Raw genomic sequence first — 17,328 nt, 5'->3', positions numbered from 1 at the left:
CAGTATATGGACAATATAAGTGTGCTTTTTCATTTAATGACATAAAATTTGAAAAATATTGTAAAGAAAACTTGAGGTTTTGAGTTTTAAAACCTACATTTTGGTCAAAAATGTGCTTGGATAGGTAGTTTTCAACAGATTTCCACATTCGCCTTGCTATAACATTGAATTGCGTTATCTGTTGATCTAGTGACGAAAAGTGATAAAAAAAAAATCTGATTGGATGAAGGGAACACATGAGGTTTTGACAAAAACCAATCCAAGAGGCCCTTTTTTCAGATAGATGCTCCACAGCTCTTACATTGCTATGCACTCAATTGTGTAGTGTAATCAAAGACTGTGCGGAGACAATTCACTGCTTGCTTGAGACCTCTTGGACGAAAATGTGTGCTCAGGTGTATCGAGGTGGAAACTGTGCGGATGATGGTTTATAAGAGAATGGTTTTTGTATAGAAACCTTTCCATATGCTCCGCACAGATGTGCGAGCGAAACAGTTGTCTCAATGCGTTGATGTCACTGCCACATCAGGGTGAAAATGGTATAGGGGGCTTATACCCAAGTAGTAACTAGGCACATTTTATCATGGACAGCATAGGTATGTAAAACAAACTTTTTACAATGCATCACTTCAAGCAATATATACAAAACTTTAAAACATACTACATAATCTTTTTAAAAATAAATCATGTTAAAAAATGTTTACACTTGTTCAACTTATACCTACAGTAACCACTCGGGTATAAGCCCACCCCTAGAGGTCCAGTCAAGTATGGAATATCAATTTTTAACTTAAGAATAACTTAAGAGCAAAGCACTGATTTGATTTAAGAACCTGGCTTAAATTACTACTGGGCTTATATACCCCTGTTTCCAGAATGCTTTGAAAAATAGAGGCTGTGCTTATAGCTGAAGGTGGGCTTATACCCGTGTAGTTACGGTAATTGGAATCAGCCAAACTTGTTGTGCGGTTAAGGAAACAGCAATTTCTATTATTAAAATTGCGATATAATTGATAATAAATGTTTTATTATCAAAATTGCAACACTTGAATGCGCCTATACGCGTTATTGATCGTGTTCGTTAGCAGTAGCACCCCAGCGACCCCCCGCGTTGCCGTTAGCACCCGTTAGCACCCTATGGCAGCTCCCGTACGTGTGATTCGCAGGATTTTATTTTCAGACTCTGTAGCGTGCAAATTTGGCTGGTCCGTTTTTTACACTGGGGACCTGTTATTATTAATATTATTTTATCATTTTTGTGCAAGAGACCATTATTATTGCTTTAATAGATCAATGGCCTTTAAAGGAGCATTTTGTGATTCACAGCCTTCCCCACACCTACCACCACTTTTCTAAAAGTTGTGATTTTATACCACTGGAAACCTCCGGCTTCATAATGTTAGTGTGTGAAAAATATTCTTGCAGATTTATTCACTTTGCAAAAATATCAGTAAATACAGAATAAAATTACAATACAGTTCTCTATGGTGCCTATATAATCATGCATAACTCGCAAATGCAAAATTAAAATCAACTGAAAATTTAGGAATTAGCTTTTTTGTGGATATCTACTGAAAAATATCATAAAAAGAGGATGTTAGCATCACAAAATACTCCTTGAAGGGGCGAGGAAGTAAACACTATAACAAATATTTTCATTAAATATCATTACTACTCACACACAAGTGTTTTAGACAATTTATAAATAGTATCCGAGTGCAAATTTTGCACTCCAATAGACTGTTCCAGTTGAAATCCATACACCCCCTGTGGATGACATGATTTTAATCGTCCACACAGGGAGTGTGAATTTCAAATGGAGCTACCTGAATGGGTGACTCCATTTGAAATCTACACTCCCTGTGTGAGAGATTAAGGTCATGTCTTCCAGTCGGTGTGTGGATTTCAACTTGAATAGCCCAACTTGACTTGATCGGAGGCGATAGGGGTACCCGCTCGTAAATTTCATAGGGTACCCCGGCACACAATCACCTGATAAGTCATACTTCTATATTTACACAGTTAGTAACACATCGGTATAAGGCAAAAATGGCTGCAATGAGGGAATCATCATATTTTGTACAAATGTTTGGTACTCTTAAGGGATGGGGTATGAACGTTTGGACAGTGTTAAACAATTTGAATACCTGGGTTCAATGATAGACAACAAATATCGAATAGACAACGAATCCTGGGCAATGACAAAGAATGACAGGAAGAAGATAGATGCATTTGAGATATGGTGCTATAGGAGGCTGTTGGTAGTATCTTGGAAAGACAAGAAGACAAATATCTGGGTCCTGAATAAGATTGGCACAGACTTAAACATCAGAAAGTCCATCATTGAGAGGAAATTGCGCTACTTTGGCCACATTGTAAGAAAGGATGGTGGAGTTGAGAAGCAGATTCTTCAGGGAGCTGTGGAAGGCCATCGTGGAAGGGGACGTCCATCAACATCTTGGACAAATGATGTGAAGAATGTTTCATCACACGGAATGTATGGTGCAACACGTTTGGCTTTTGATAGAAGTAGATGGCATACTCTTGTGAAGACCACAGCAGCTCAATCCTGCGCCATCTGACCCAGAGAGAGAGAGAGAGAGAGCACATCAGACATATCGAATTGCATTCTGAATACGAAGAATGTCCTTCTGATATCAAATAATTTTGATTTTTTGAAATTCACAATGTAATACACATTTTATGGCAAATGATTAAAAATTGATATTTTTGATATTTAACAAAGTAAAATTTAATAAAGTAAACTTTATAAATCTGATGATTTATACTTAAAGGATATGTAGGTGGGATGAAAAGCCGACGATCAATTGAAAATTTTGATCTTTCGTATTGAAGATATGGATTTTTTTCCCCCAAACACCAAAAACAAATTATCTTCAATATGAAAGGTTAAAATTTTCAATTGATCGTCGGCTTTTCCTCCCAGCTACATACACTTTAAAAATATGTCATTAGATTTATAAAATTTACTTCGAGGACTGTTATATATCAAAAATGTAAAAAATATCACCAGGAAAGAAGTGATGCGCCAACCTGAGAGATGGGGATTCAGAATGCAATTCGATATGTCTGATGTGCTCTCATGTCCCACAAAAAATACTGTCGAAACGCTCATTCCAGATCCCTTAACGAGTACTTGAAGGATGCAGTGCCATAAGGATGGGGAATATCTTCCTACACTTGAATTTGACTCCTCCATCAAAACCAAATTTCCAACCCCATATTTTACTGAAAATATCCTGGTGTCACTCCCGGCCCCACAAAACTCAACACAAAAGTTGACAACCATGAGAGTTACCAAATCTTTCAAAGGCCCCCTTTGCAATGATTTTTCATCAAATTTACCCCCCTTCATGCAAAATCAAGGACAAAATTTGGCCAAAAACAACCCCTTTTTTATAGGTTTTAATGACCAGAATTTCAAACACCCCTTTTCAATGATTAGAATTTCAAACACCCCTTATCAATGACACTAAATATTGACATAAAATTCTGTATTTTCTCAAGTACCCCTTTTATCCAAATTTCGTGGACAGTGGAAATTACATACCCCTATTTTGCTGATTTCACTGTCAAATTTCACGGACAGTGCAAATTAAATACCCCCTATTTAGCCAATTTCGCGGTCCTTGATACTGGTAAAAAATAACCCCTTTTCTGCGTAATTTGGTAACTCTCATGGTTGTCAACTTTTGTGTTGAGTTGGGGAGGCCGGGGTGTCACTAAGGTGTTACAATGTTTAAATGTATTGAAAAATATCAATGTTTTTCAAACATTGACTTATCAATGTTTTCATTAACATTGAAATAATCAAATTGTCAATGTTCTTGACATGAAAAGGGAATTAAAAAGCCCTTTTCTAACACTTGACACTTTCTTGATTAATGGAGAAAACAAAATTACAACTAAATTAGTGAAATCAGTCAAATCACAGTATATTGCTAAAAGAATACTGGTACATGATTGTATGATGTTTATAATGCTTGGAAGTAATGATTTCAAATGTTACCAGCTCCAACAAATCCCAGAATGAGAAAAGTATTGATGCTATGTATATAATTTTGGTATCATTTTGAAGCGTATTGTCCCGTGCTTACAATTTGTATTCAAATCATGAAATATCAAAAATGTGACTTGTTCCTGATTTTGTCAGAACGGGTCACATACCGTAAACGTTCGCCTAATGGCGCTATGGGCTCCTTTGACATAATTAGAATTTTAGACACAAACTAAATGTGCCCTCCCATAAAAAAATCCCACCAGTAAATAAAGGCACATACCCTTAATTCTTGTGGGGATATTTAAAGGAGGGAGCTCTCTATTTGTACATGAAATTTACTCCATGGCAAAGGAGCCCAGGTGCGCCATTAGGCGAACGTTTACGGTATGTTATACTTCAAAAAGTCATTTTGTTGACTTGTGTGCTTAGTATGTTAGAGCGGGTCACAAATATTCAATGTAGTCATTTCAATGACCCTGTTCACATTAGGAAATTTTCTTCTTTTGACGAACCTCAAACGAAGATTAAAAATCGCTTTTTCCTAATGTGTACGCACTTTTCTTCCTTCGACGAAGATTAAAATTGCTTCGTTCAACAAATCTAAAAAGGTTGTTTCGATGAAGGAATACTTCGTTCGACAAAGCTAATTTTGTAATGTGTATGTTCGCTTCGTTTAACGAAGGAAATTGATCATGTGAGAAGTGACCTTCGCCGGCTTTAATATTAGCCGGGCGTTAATAGCTTTGTTCGAGCTTCGTTAATTTTCATGAAATGTGTACAGTGCAATGTCTTCGTTCGGTCTTCGTTCAGCGTAATGTGTACGCATGCTTAATTAGTTAATCAAGATTAACTTATCTTCGTCGAATGAAGAAATTTTCTAATGTGAACAGGGTCAATGTCAATGGTCTATGTTATTTTGAACATCACAACACCTTAGGAATCACCACTGGAAGGACGGATGTTTCAGTACTACTTTTTGAGTCTTCTATCTCCGACATATCTGGGTAGGCTAAACCCCTCACATGATCCTATGTACAGCTGCTATGTGAACCAATCCTGTTTATATCCTTATGGATCATATTAACCCCCTGAGCACTACCTGCCAATCTAACATTACCTCTGATTTGTCATTTACATGATATCTTCATTTCAATCACCACTCAGAACGGAGCTTTGCAAATAATTCACCCCAATTTTTTTGCGTGGTGAAATTATTCTAACAATGTTGCTGATTGGGCCAATTAATAATGAAAACTTCTTTTTGGCCAATTGGCAGGTAGTTCTCATAGGGTTAATGTCTGCATAGTTGGAAACAGGTAACTGCTATGAGCACTAGCTCCTGTAAATAAAATAAACAAAATATACATTCATAATATTACTATTAACAAAAGCAACATTTCCATAATTCCAGGGGGTGATACTAACCTTAAAGGAGGATTTCGTGATCCTAGCATCCTCTTTTTATGACATTTTTCAGTAGATATCATTTCAGTTGATTCCGATTTTGCGTTTGCGAGTTATGCATGATTATGTGTATTACACTGTTCCATAGACAATGTGTTGTAATTTCGTTCTGGTGCACCAGAACGAAATTCAAATTTGGCGATATTTTTGCTAAACGAATTAATCTGCAAGAAATATTTGGTACATAAACATTATGTAGCCAGAGGTATCCAGTGGTGTAAAAATCTCAACTTTTTTTGGGAAATGCCCCTTTAATACAGTAATGGCTGCCAATCACCCATACCAAAGTTGAGTGCCCCTCCCATTTTTTTCATTTACTTAGTTTGGGCGTAAGATCACAAGCCAGTATTGTAGAATACTATTTGAAATGGATCTTTTATGAAATTGTAGATGAAATATACAATAAGTTAAAAGTTAAATCCTTCCCAAGCCTTTCGGCCCATTGGGCGGCGCCTATCTCCATATCATAACCCTAGGCCACATGTCTGCAAGCAAAGCTACAGCAGGGGGTTAGTCCACTGGTAGCCGGCCATGTGTTTAATTTTCCCTACTCCATTCTTTCAATGCCAAACGCCTGGCAAGAAGGCAGTAGGTACTATTTTTAAAGCATTTGGTATGGCCCGGCCCGGGATTCGAACCCGCGACCTCCCGATCGTGAGGCGGACGCTCTAACCACTAGGCCACCACGCCGGTAATATATGATGCAGTCACCAAGAAAACACAAAAATGTTTTTAAAATGTTATAAACATGTTATAAGCCGGGTTATAAGCAAGTCATGGTTTTGGTCATGAAAATATATTTAATACATTTTATATGAAAAAGCACTACAACACCATTTTAAAAAATGTTGTCAAAATCTTATTACAAAATATTTGTTAGCAAATATTTTTGCAAAATAGTTTTGGAAAAGTGGTCTTTAAAAATCAGTTTCTTACAGGACTCTGACTGAGACACTTGGCCACCACTAATGCAAGCAGCATCTCTTACAATACTGTTGCCGGCTGTCAATCACAACGTATGTGACCTTGTGTTCCAATAAATACTTGATGGCAGCGTGATGTCAGCTTTTATGACTTTCCATGTTTAATGTCTGCTAAGGCAGGTGGTGGATCGATCTCCCATGGTTCTTACCCAGAGACAGTATTGCCAACGCCGTGCCTTAGGCGCACAATTGGGCTACCTGGCGATCACTTGCCGCTACTCAAAAAAGCATGCCGCTACCTGTCTAAAATTGGGCTACTTTTGCCAGTCTCAGGCCGTGGCAGTAATTTGAGGTATTTTCCTTTCAATTTAGCCGATTTATAAAGGTTTGGAGTCTTTGAAGCTCCAAATTGAAATTACAATGGGTTTTGTGACCATTTATTGATCGGTCAGTAACTTCCCAGTAAGTACCGGAAGTTTTAAAGTCAAGTGCTTTTCCGCCCAATTGGGTGTTTTGTGTTCTAAATTCGGGTAAATCCGCCCAAATATCCAGCATTGGGCGCTTTTTTGGAAGCTTAAAAAATTGGGCTACTTGAGAATCCTTTACCACGGCCTGGCGAGTCAATGCGCCGCCCCTTAACGCTGAAAAGTTTTGGCAACACTGCCCAGAGATTGAGATATTTTACCCTTCCCAGAATCCTTTGCCACATGATATATCACATCAGACATCAAATGACACTCCCATTACTTTGTACAGGTTCTCTTTGTTTTTATTTTGATAATAGACTGGCTAAACATGGGTTGATAGTCAAGAAATAAACATATTTTGTAAGATCCAAATGTGCTCTGTTCATTTAGGTACATTTCGTCACTATCAACCCATGTTGTACTACAGTAGGAATTACAATTGAATGAACGCAACTTTCAATAGCGTGATGTTTTTTTTGTTGCTTATACTGCGCGATGTACGCCAGCGTGTGCGACTGTGCATGAGCAACGCGGAAGTAAATCCAACCATGCCAACACACTCGTGATTGGTTAGCATTGTATCCAAGGTCGTGCGTTGTAGTTTGAAATACACAATATACAATCACGGTTGGATCGAGTACAGCTGTTGAAAGCTGCGCTCATTCAATTGGAATTCCTACTTTAGACTACAAATCAGTACAGGAAATTGCAATGGGAGAAATGCAATATGGGAAGTACGTGTAAGGGCATGATCACATCAGGCACTTTTGATGTAGGGACGTGGAGTCGACCCTACATCGAAACCACTTCCCCGTGTAGTGTGAACACAAAGTAAGTGGATTCGACCCTACATCAACAATGTGGATCGAAACTACCTGGTTGAGGTAGTTTCGACCCTAGGAGGTGGGTTAAATTTCGTAATGTGAACGCGATAATGTGGAGTCGATCCAGATCGACTCCACTTATACCGGAAGTAGCCGTGGTCGTACTGGCTGAAATGGTGAATGTCAATGGAACAAAACGAACTGTATTCACTGGGAATTGACTTCATGACATTTAGCACCCAAACGCAAATACCGCGCCGGCGCGTGCGATCAACTTTGCGCCACGCTAGGCGTCCTGCGCGGAATTGCCAGCTCGCAGTACGCGTTTAGTTCCTCACGGTGTAAAAAGTAAACAAAAATGTGAAACAAAACAAAGATTAATTTTCAAATAGCATGACGGTTTTTCCGTATCTTTTGTATTTTGTGGTATCAAAACAATCTGAAATAAAGGTAAGCAGTATACAGTTCCCTTTAAAAAATTATTTTATGGAAGCTAATGTGAAAGATGACAAAACGGGAGAAAATACGCAGTATTTGGTGTTTTCACACTGTGGGCATGTGGGAAACGCACGTGTTGTTTGTTTACATCTGAGACCCCAATATCGATTAGGTGACGTCATCAGAAAAAGGTCTATTCGGCGTTTTAGCCGCCACAATGTTACCGCTAATCGCTTCTCTTGGGTGATGGCTTTACGAAATTTGGTATCTATGCTGCGTGGTAACGGCACTTTACTTCCGGGTTGTTCTAACATCCGGGTATGTGGATTCGCTCCACTTACGTCATAACCCACTTTCGATGTAGATTAGCTTGGTAGTGTGAACGCGAACGCAATGTGGATTCGATGTGGATCGACACCACTTCACTACCTAGGTACGAACCCACATTGTGTAATGTGAACACGCCCTAAGATAACGTCTCTGGTTCTTACCTGTCAAGAACAGGTGTTATCTTGAGGGATCTATTAATTTCAATTAGGCTGGATGGAAACACTCCTTGAACATCTGGCAGATTGACATCCTCATCTCTGCATGCTCTAGCAGCATATATAGCACGGCCTATGGAGGAAATGAAAAGCAGGAATCAAAAAGATATTATTATTATAAATCAACACTTATATGGCGCTCTAAACAATGAGCACAGCGCCTTACAAAAGAAACAGGCAAAAATGAAGCAAGAAATATACAACCAACATCAATACAATATATATTGGTATAAGTATATGGTGGAGCGACATTCATCAAACACTTATAGACATACAACAATATTTTAAACTGTATTCTATCCTTCACTTGAAGCCAATGCAAGGAGTTCAGGAGATCCGCAGAGCACCTGTCCCGTCCACAAGCAAAAACTAGCCTGGCCACCTTATTCTGGACACGCTGCAGCCGTTTGAGGCTTCACAAGCACCAAACAAAAGAGAATTAGCATAGTATATGCGGGACAGGACAAGTGCTCTAATGGCATGATGACAGGCTTCCTGAGAAATAAAACGGCGTATCCACCACAAATTGCGAATGTGGAAATTTACAGTTTTACACAAGCTACTAATATGAATGGACATGTTCATTGAACCATCAAAGGTTACAGCCAGGTTCTTAACAGAGATTGAAGGCTCAATTGTTTTACCATCAAGCTTCAGTTGGATATCAAAATTTAACACTCTTGGGCCAGCAACAACAAAAAACTCAGTTTTTTCTTTTGTTCAATTGCAGTTTGTTTTGCAACATCCACATATTAAGATCAGATATGCACTCAGTAATACGATCCATTGTCCGTTCACTCTCCCCGGGGATTTTGTGATCAAAAGCAGCATATAATTGGATATCTGCATAGCATATTAGGGATACTCAATATCTATAATGGAGGGGGAGCATGCAGGAGGAACAATTTTTTCACCATGGAGGGAATGCACATTTTGTAATGATAAACGCGATTTTGAAATGAGGGAACATAAAATGAGCGTAAATTCGCAAGTTGGTAGTTTTGAGACATCCTGACTGCTGCATTGGTGTTCTTTGTTTCACACGCACATGTTCAATTAGCCAATAGTATGTGTCTGTATGTCTTTTGTGAATGGGGGCACAATGTGAATGGGCAATTCACGAAGGACATACTACTGGCTTGCACAGGTGTGAGGCAAACAAAGAACATCAACTCAGTAGGCAGGATGTTCTGAAATTACCTATGTGCGACTTTACGCACATTTCATGGTATAGCAGGTCAGATATGCATATCAGAAAATTACTTTTCAAAATACTTTGAATTCCTACATTCTTCTGGCATAAATTGAAGAGTTGGTGCAAGAATGTCCCGTCTGTATTAATAGCGCTGCCCAAAATTTGCGACAACCCCCCCCCGGCCCTCCGCGTAATTAGACAATGTTCACTTTCATAATATACTTACTGATTTCTGTTAACATCTCATGAACCACAATTGCACTGCAACTAGTATTCACAACTGTATGTATCGAAATGCCGGTTCTCTGCCCAAATATTCTCATTGCATTCATAGAGCTGACCCATGGGTCATCACTATCTGTATCATTGTAACCTAGCAGGGACACTATGATATCTTGGCGTCCTTTCTCTTGTAAATCTTTTACCCACTTCATACTTGAGTCATATAACCCCTGAAAGAGAGTAAAAGAGATTTGGTGTGTTCAAAGTTGTGATTAAAATATCATATAAATATCCTCATTTGGGCCACAGTGTCAACCCCTGGTAAATAATTATTTTTTGTACATTTGTACAGGTGGAAAACTAACCAATAGAAATATGTCCTGCAGAGAATCATGTGGAGCTGCTATCTATACCACCAGCACAAAATAGAGTCAGTGGTGTAACCAAGGGGGAGGCAAAGAAGGCAGCTTGAGCTTCCCCCCTGTGAAAAGTCTTGCCCCCTTCTAACTTGGAGGGTGATAGAGTATGATCATCTTGTGTGCTCTATTGTTTGTGTCAAGTTATCATAATACTAATCACAGCATGTCTGTCCATCCGTCCGTGCGCTATCGCATGGTCCGCGTTCGTGCGGTGCACTATCGCTTACTCGCGGTGCGCTATCGCGGAGTATCAATGGGATTGTGCGCAGAGTACAGTGCGGGCATCGGAAAGCATTAGTGTGACTAACAGGTGCATCTCACTCGGACCAATAGGCCTATTTTCAACACATATTTCAATACGGAACACATGCATATAGGCCTATTTCTGCAGAACATGACTATTTCCGGGGCCCTGGTAAGGCCTATAACTGCATTTGCGTTCACGTTTCTCCCGATTGATTTCATTACTTTAACAACATGCTTATCTATCATGGGAACAGTTCTTAAACCTTGATGCTACCCAGTAATGTTTGCTTAATTAGATGTTATCTTAATTAGAGCTCTAGTAGGCCAAATGTTATTATTTGCATGGTATAATTGGCTTGGAAAGTTTATTTGCTGGGGAGTTATAGGCCTATATGTCAGAGTCAGGATGTAGGTATCATTATGCCTCAAATCACGAATTATTGTAAGATTTAGTGCAGAGTAGGTTAGATATGAAAATGGAAAGTTACAACAAATGACTATACACCTGATTCGTGAACTGTGTCATTTTGAAAGACTCTTCCTCTTTATCCTTCATCTCTATTTGATTTTCAGTGTATTAGCAAGTAGATGATGTATATGTATCACAGACGTTATACATTTATAAAAACTTAACGTTTCTATTGGTCAACATAGGCGTAGATCCCGGGTGGGGATACCCCCCATATTTTGCCAGGGAGCTTACTTATTTGTGTCTTCTATACTATTCATCATATACCCCTGCATAACGAAATTCAACAATATTCAATATCCAAAGCAATATCCTCACTATAATAGGTCCCAAAAACAGAATTTTTCCCCACCCACATAATCGCAAATTGACACGTAAAGCTTCATTCCCATTTTTTTCATCCAAAACGGTCCTGTCATACATCTTCCCCAATCAAACACATTTCTCTTGCATTTGATCATTTCCTACTCTTCCCTAGAAAAATCATTATAATACCAAATCTACACACTATGGAATTCACCATATCACGTCCAAGCACTATTCATCATATACCCCTGCATAACGAAATTCAACAATATCATCCAAAGCAATCTCCTCACTACAATAGGTCCCAAAAACAGAAATCCCCCACCCCACATAATCGCAAATTGACACGAAAGCTTCAATCCCATTTATTTCATCCAAAACGGTCCTGTCATACACCTTCCCCAATCAAACACATTTCTCTTGCATTTGATCATCTTCTACTCTTCCCTAGAAAAATCATTATAATACCAAATCTACACACCATGGAATTCACTGTCACGTCCAAGCTCACATCGTGTCACATATCCTGTGTAAAACGAATAAGGCTACACAAACCTTTTAACACTTTTACATTTCGTAAAATATTTTTCAATTTATGAAAAAAAGTATTAGGGGGAACTTATAACTTGTGGACCCTTTTATGTCGTATACTCAATGAAAGCCACAGAAAATTGCTGTTCTCAGCAGACATGGCAGAGTGAGAAGTTCTCAGTGATTTACTGATGAAACTATCAGTAAAAAATATCGTAAGTGTCTTCAATTGGTTTTGACAAATCAAAAACTCTATAATTCTTCAATTTGGTGGTGTGAGATCATTAAACTTTGTACTGGGCACCAAACTTGCTCTAATTGTATATTTTTCTCGTCATATACAATGTCATAAGGATTCAGAAATGTATACTTTAGCCTATTTCAGTATTATTTTTAGGTAGAAAACTTTGCAATTTGGCATATTATATATCAAGGTAACAAACCACCTGAGATATGGCAAAACTATTCTTTCCTTAAGATATACTGGTTTTTTTTTCTTCAATCAGATAACTCTGAGACCATTTTATCAAAATCGCAAAATTTTTCAATTTTGACAGACATTATTGATTAGTGTTACTGTACTTTGCCCTACTCAATTAATTTGATTAAAACATGCTTGGAGCGTTTTCAAAATGCCTCATAAAGGCTCCCAAATCACCTTAAGGTGGTACTACACCCCTTGATAAATTTGTGACTACTTTTGCATTTTTCTCAAAAACTAATAAAACACTGGTAACAAAAGTTATGTATATTATAGGGACAAGGAATCCAGTTACTACACTGGAATTTCAGTGACTCAAGACAAGTAATTTATTGATTTATTGATCAAATATTGGTTTTCCCTCATTTTTGACTGTAACTACACAACTGTTGTCTGGGCTGAAATAAAACTTTCAGTGCAGTAGTTGTAGTCCTTGCCCCTATAATATACATATCTTACTTGTTACCAATGCACTATAATTTTTGAGAAAAATGCAAAAATTGGCCAGGGGTGTAGTACCTTAAGTGAATGTTGCCTACCGTATCTGTTACATTGTAAACTATGATTGCAGCCTCTACACACTTGTTTATTACCGGTAAATTATAATGCTGAAAGAACAATAAATGCAATGAATATTAGCAGTAGACAGCAATAATAAACATTGCTATCAGCATTAAACAGCAATTAAAATATGTAACATTGCTATCAGCAGTATACAGCAATTGAAATATGTAACATTGCTATCAGCAGTATACAGCAATTGAAATATGTAACATTGCTATCAGCAGTATACAGCAATTGAAATATGTAACATTGCTATCAGCAGTAGATAACAATTATGTGCTAAAACATAATTGATGTCTACTGCAAGTATGTGCATTACATTGCTATCAGCAGGAGATACTGATGTAAAGCTGTAACATTGCTATCAGCAGTAGATAGCAATTAAAATTTGTAACAATGCTATCAGCAATAGATAGCAATTAAAATAATGGTATCAGCAGTAGACAACAGTTAGAATCTATAATAATGCTATCAGCAGTAGATAGCAATTAAAATATGTAACAATGCTATCAGCAGTAGATAGCAAGTAAAACATGTAACAATGCTATCTATCAGCAGTAGATATCACTTATAATAATGCTATCAGCAGTAGACAGCAGGCAGAATATATAATAATGCTATCAGCAGTAGACAGCATCAATTGAAATATGTAACATTGCTATCAGCAGTAGATATCAATTAAAATAATGCTATCAACAGTAGATAGCAAGTAAAATATGTAACATTGCTATCAGCAGTAGATAGCAATTAAAATATGTAACATTGCTATCAGCAGCTGCTATCAGCAGTAGATAGCAATTAAAATAATGGTATGAGCAGTAGACAACAGTTAGAATCTATAATAATGCTATCAGCAGTAGACATCAATTAAACTATATAACATTGCTAGCAACAGTAGATAGCAATTACAGGTTTTCCCACAGTATTTCGCACTTGTGTCACTGATTTTCGTACAAAAGACATTTCAATTTCATCCCGAAAAAAATCTTTGATTTTATTCTCTGACAAGTGTGCGATAGACCTTATAATTGAGGTAATATACTTTATTTCCCTTCAGATTATTTTATGTGTAGGCCAATATAATTTTTTCTTTTTCTTTAACATTACTTAGCACTTGGTTGTGGGTCCTCCTAAACACTCCAAGAAGAATTTTAACTCTATTTGATAAATATCTTAATGTGTTTTCTTTCATTTTCTTATATAATTTTCTTAAAGATCATCAACATAATCTATAATGAACACTGTCAGCCTATTATATATCCATTTTATCAACATCTGACAAATATAAATGACATATGTAATAAAATGAATGACAAAAGACAAAATTGCTTTTACGATTCAGTAAATTGACCACAGATTTGACAAATATCAATGATACACATGTGAAATATACTGATACAAATATGAAATTCAATGATCAAATAATGAAATTGGTTTTGAGTTTGTGCGACTTCGATTTTTTAAGGCAAATTTAAACTTTCTTTTTCATGAATATGAATGACACGAGTGCGAAATACTCTATCAGCAGTAGATAGCAATTGAAATATGTAACACTGCTATCAGCAGTAGATAGCAATTGAAATATGTAACACTGCTATCAGCAGTAGATAGCAATTGAAATATGTAACACTGCTATCAGCAGTAGATAGCAATTGAAATATGTAACACTGCTATCAGCAGTAGATAGCAATTGAAATATGTAACACTGCTATCAGCAGTAGATAGCAATTGAAATATGTAACACTGCTATCAGCAGTAGATAGCAATTGAAATATGTAACACTGCTATCAGCAGTAGATAGCAATTGAAATATGTAACACTGCTATCAGCAGTAGATAGCAATTGAAATATGTAACAATGCTATCAGCAGTAGATAGCAATTGAAATATGTAACACTGCTATCAGCAGTAGATAGCAATTGAAATATGTAACACTGCTATCAGCAGTAGATAGCAATTGAAATATGTAACACTGCTATCAGCAGTAGATAGCAATTGAAATATGTAACACTGCTATCAGCAGTAGATAGCAATTGAAATATGTAACACTGCTATCAGCAGTAGATAGCAATTGAAATATGTAACACTGCTATCAGCAGTAGATAGCAATTGAAATATGTAACACTGCTATCAGCAGTAGATAGCAATTGAAATATGTAACAATGCTATCAGCAGTAGATAGCAATTGAAATATGTAACACTGCTATCAGCAGTAGATAGCAATTGAAATATGTAACACACTGCTATCAGCAGTAGATAGCAATTGAAATATGTAACACTGCTATCAGCAGTAGATAGCAAGTAAAATATGTAACATTGCTATCAGCAGTAGATAGCAATTGAAATATGTAACACTGCTATCAGCAGTAGACAGCAATTAATATAATGCTATCAGCAGTAGACATCAATTAAAATATGTAACAATGCTATCAGCAGTAGATAGCAATTAAAATATGTAACATTGCTATCAGCAGTAGATAGCAATTGAAATATGTAACACTGCTATCAGCAGTAGACAGCAATTAATATAATGCTATCAGCAGTAGACATCAATTAAAATATGTAACAATGCTATCAGCAGTAGATAGCAATTAAAATATGTAACATTGCTATCAGCAGTAGATAGCAATTGAAATATGTAACACTGCTATCAGCAGTAGATAGCAATTGAAATATGTAACACTGCTATCAGCAGTAGATAGCAATTGAAATATGTAACACTGCTATCAGCAGTAGATAGCAATTGAAATATGTAACACTGCTATCAGCAGTAGATAGCAATTGAAATATGTAACACTGCTATCAGCAGTAGATAGCACTTAAAATATGTAACACTGCTATCAGCAGTAGATAGCAATTGAAATATGTAACACTGCTATCAGCAGTAGATAGCAATTGAAATATGTAACACTGCTATCAGCAGTAGATAGCAATTGAAATATGTAACACTGCTATCAGCAGTAGATAGCAATTGAAATATGTAACACTGCTATCAGCAGTAGATAGCAATTGAAATATGTAACAATGCTATCAGCAGTAGATAGCAATTGAAATATGTAACACTGCTATCAGCAGTAGATAGCAATTGAAATATGTAACACTGCTATCAGCAGTAGATAGCAATTGAAATATGTAACACTGCTATCAGCAGTAGATAGCAATTGAAATATGTAACACTGCTATCAGCAGTAGATAGCAATTGAAATATGTAACACTGCTATCAGCAGTAGATAGCAATTGAAATATGTAACACTGCTATCAGCAGTAGATAGCAATTGAAATATGTAACACTGCTATCAGCAGTAGATAGCAATTGAAATATGTAACACTGCTATCAGCAGTAGATAGCAATTGAAATATGTAACACTGCTATCAGCAGTAGATAGCAATTGAAATATGTAACACTGCTATCAGCAGTAGATAGCAATTGAAATATGTAACACTGCTATCAGCAGTAGATAGCAATTGAAATATGTAACACTGCTATCAGCAGTAGATAGCAATTGAAATATGTAACACTGCTATCAGCAGTAGATAGCAATTGAAATATGTAACACTGCTATCAGCAGTAGATAGCAATTGAAATATGTAACACTGCTATCAGCAGTAGATAGCAATTGAAATATGTAACACTGCTATCAGCAGTAGATAGCAATTAAAATATGTAACACTGCTATCAGCAGTAGATAGCAATTGAAATATGTAACACTGCTATCAGCAGTAGATAGCAATTGAAATATGTAACACTGCTATCAGCAGTAGATAGCAATTGAAATATGTAACACTGCTATCAGCAGTAGATAGCAATTGAAATATGTAACACTGCTATCAGCAGTAGATAGCAATTGAAATATGTAACACTGCTATCAGCAGTAGATAGCAATTGAAATATGTAACACTGCTATCAGCAGTAGATAGCAATTGAAATATGTAACACTGCTATCAGCAGTAGATAGCAATTAAAATATGTAACAATGCTATCAGCAGTAGATAGCAATTGAAATATGTAACACTGCTATCAGCAGTAGATAGCAATTGAAATATGTAACACTGCTATCAGCAGTAGATAGCAATTAAAATATGTAACAATGCTATCAGCAGTAGATAGCAATTAAATATGTAACACTGCTATCAGCAATTGATAACAATTAATATAATGCTATCAGCAGTAGACATCAATTAAAATATGTAACAATGCTATCAGCAGTAGATAA

General features: G+C 36.8%; 1 protein-coding gene across 1 annotated transcript in view; it reads right to left on the bottom strand.

Annotated features, from left to right (window-relative positions):
* Positions 1-4,324: 4,324 nt before the first annotated feature.
* Positions 4,325-17,328, bottom strand: part of LOC140135565 (uncharacterized) — a 38,707-nt gene continuing 25,703 nt past the window's right edge. The window contains exons 5-8 of the mRNA XM_072157104.1: positions 13,091-13,159; positions 10,104-10,329; positions 8,629-8,755; positions 4,325-5,360 (exon numbers count right to left, since the gene is read on the bottom strand). Coding sequence (XP_072013205.1) covers positions 5,354-5,360; positions 8,629-8,755; positions 10,104-10,329; positions 13,091-13,159 — 429 coding nt within the window. The 3' untranslated portion in view covers positions 4,325-5,353. The remainder of the gene's footprint in view (positions 5,361-8,628; positions 8,756-10,103; positions 10,330-13,090; positions 13,160-17,328) is intronic.

The sequence above is a fragment of the Amphiura filiformis genome, chromosome 16 (genome assembly GCF_039555335.1).
Source record: "Amphiura filiformis chromosome 16, Afil_fr2py, whole genome shotgun sequence".
Taxonomy (NCBI): Eukaryota; Metazoa; Echinodermata; class Ophiuroidea; order Amphilepidida; family Amphiuridae; genus Amphiura; species Amphiura filiformis.
The sequence above is the reverse complement of the archived record's forward strand: the minus strand, read 5'-3'. Positions and strand labels throughout refer to the sequence as shown.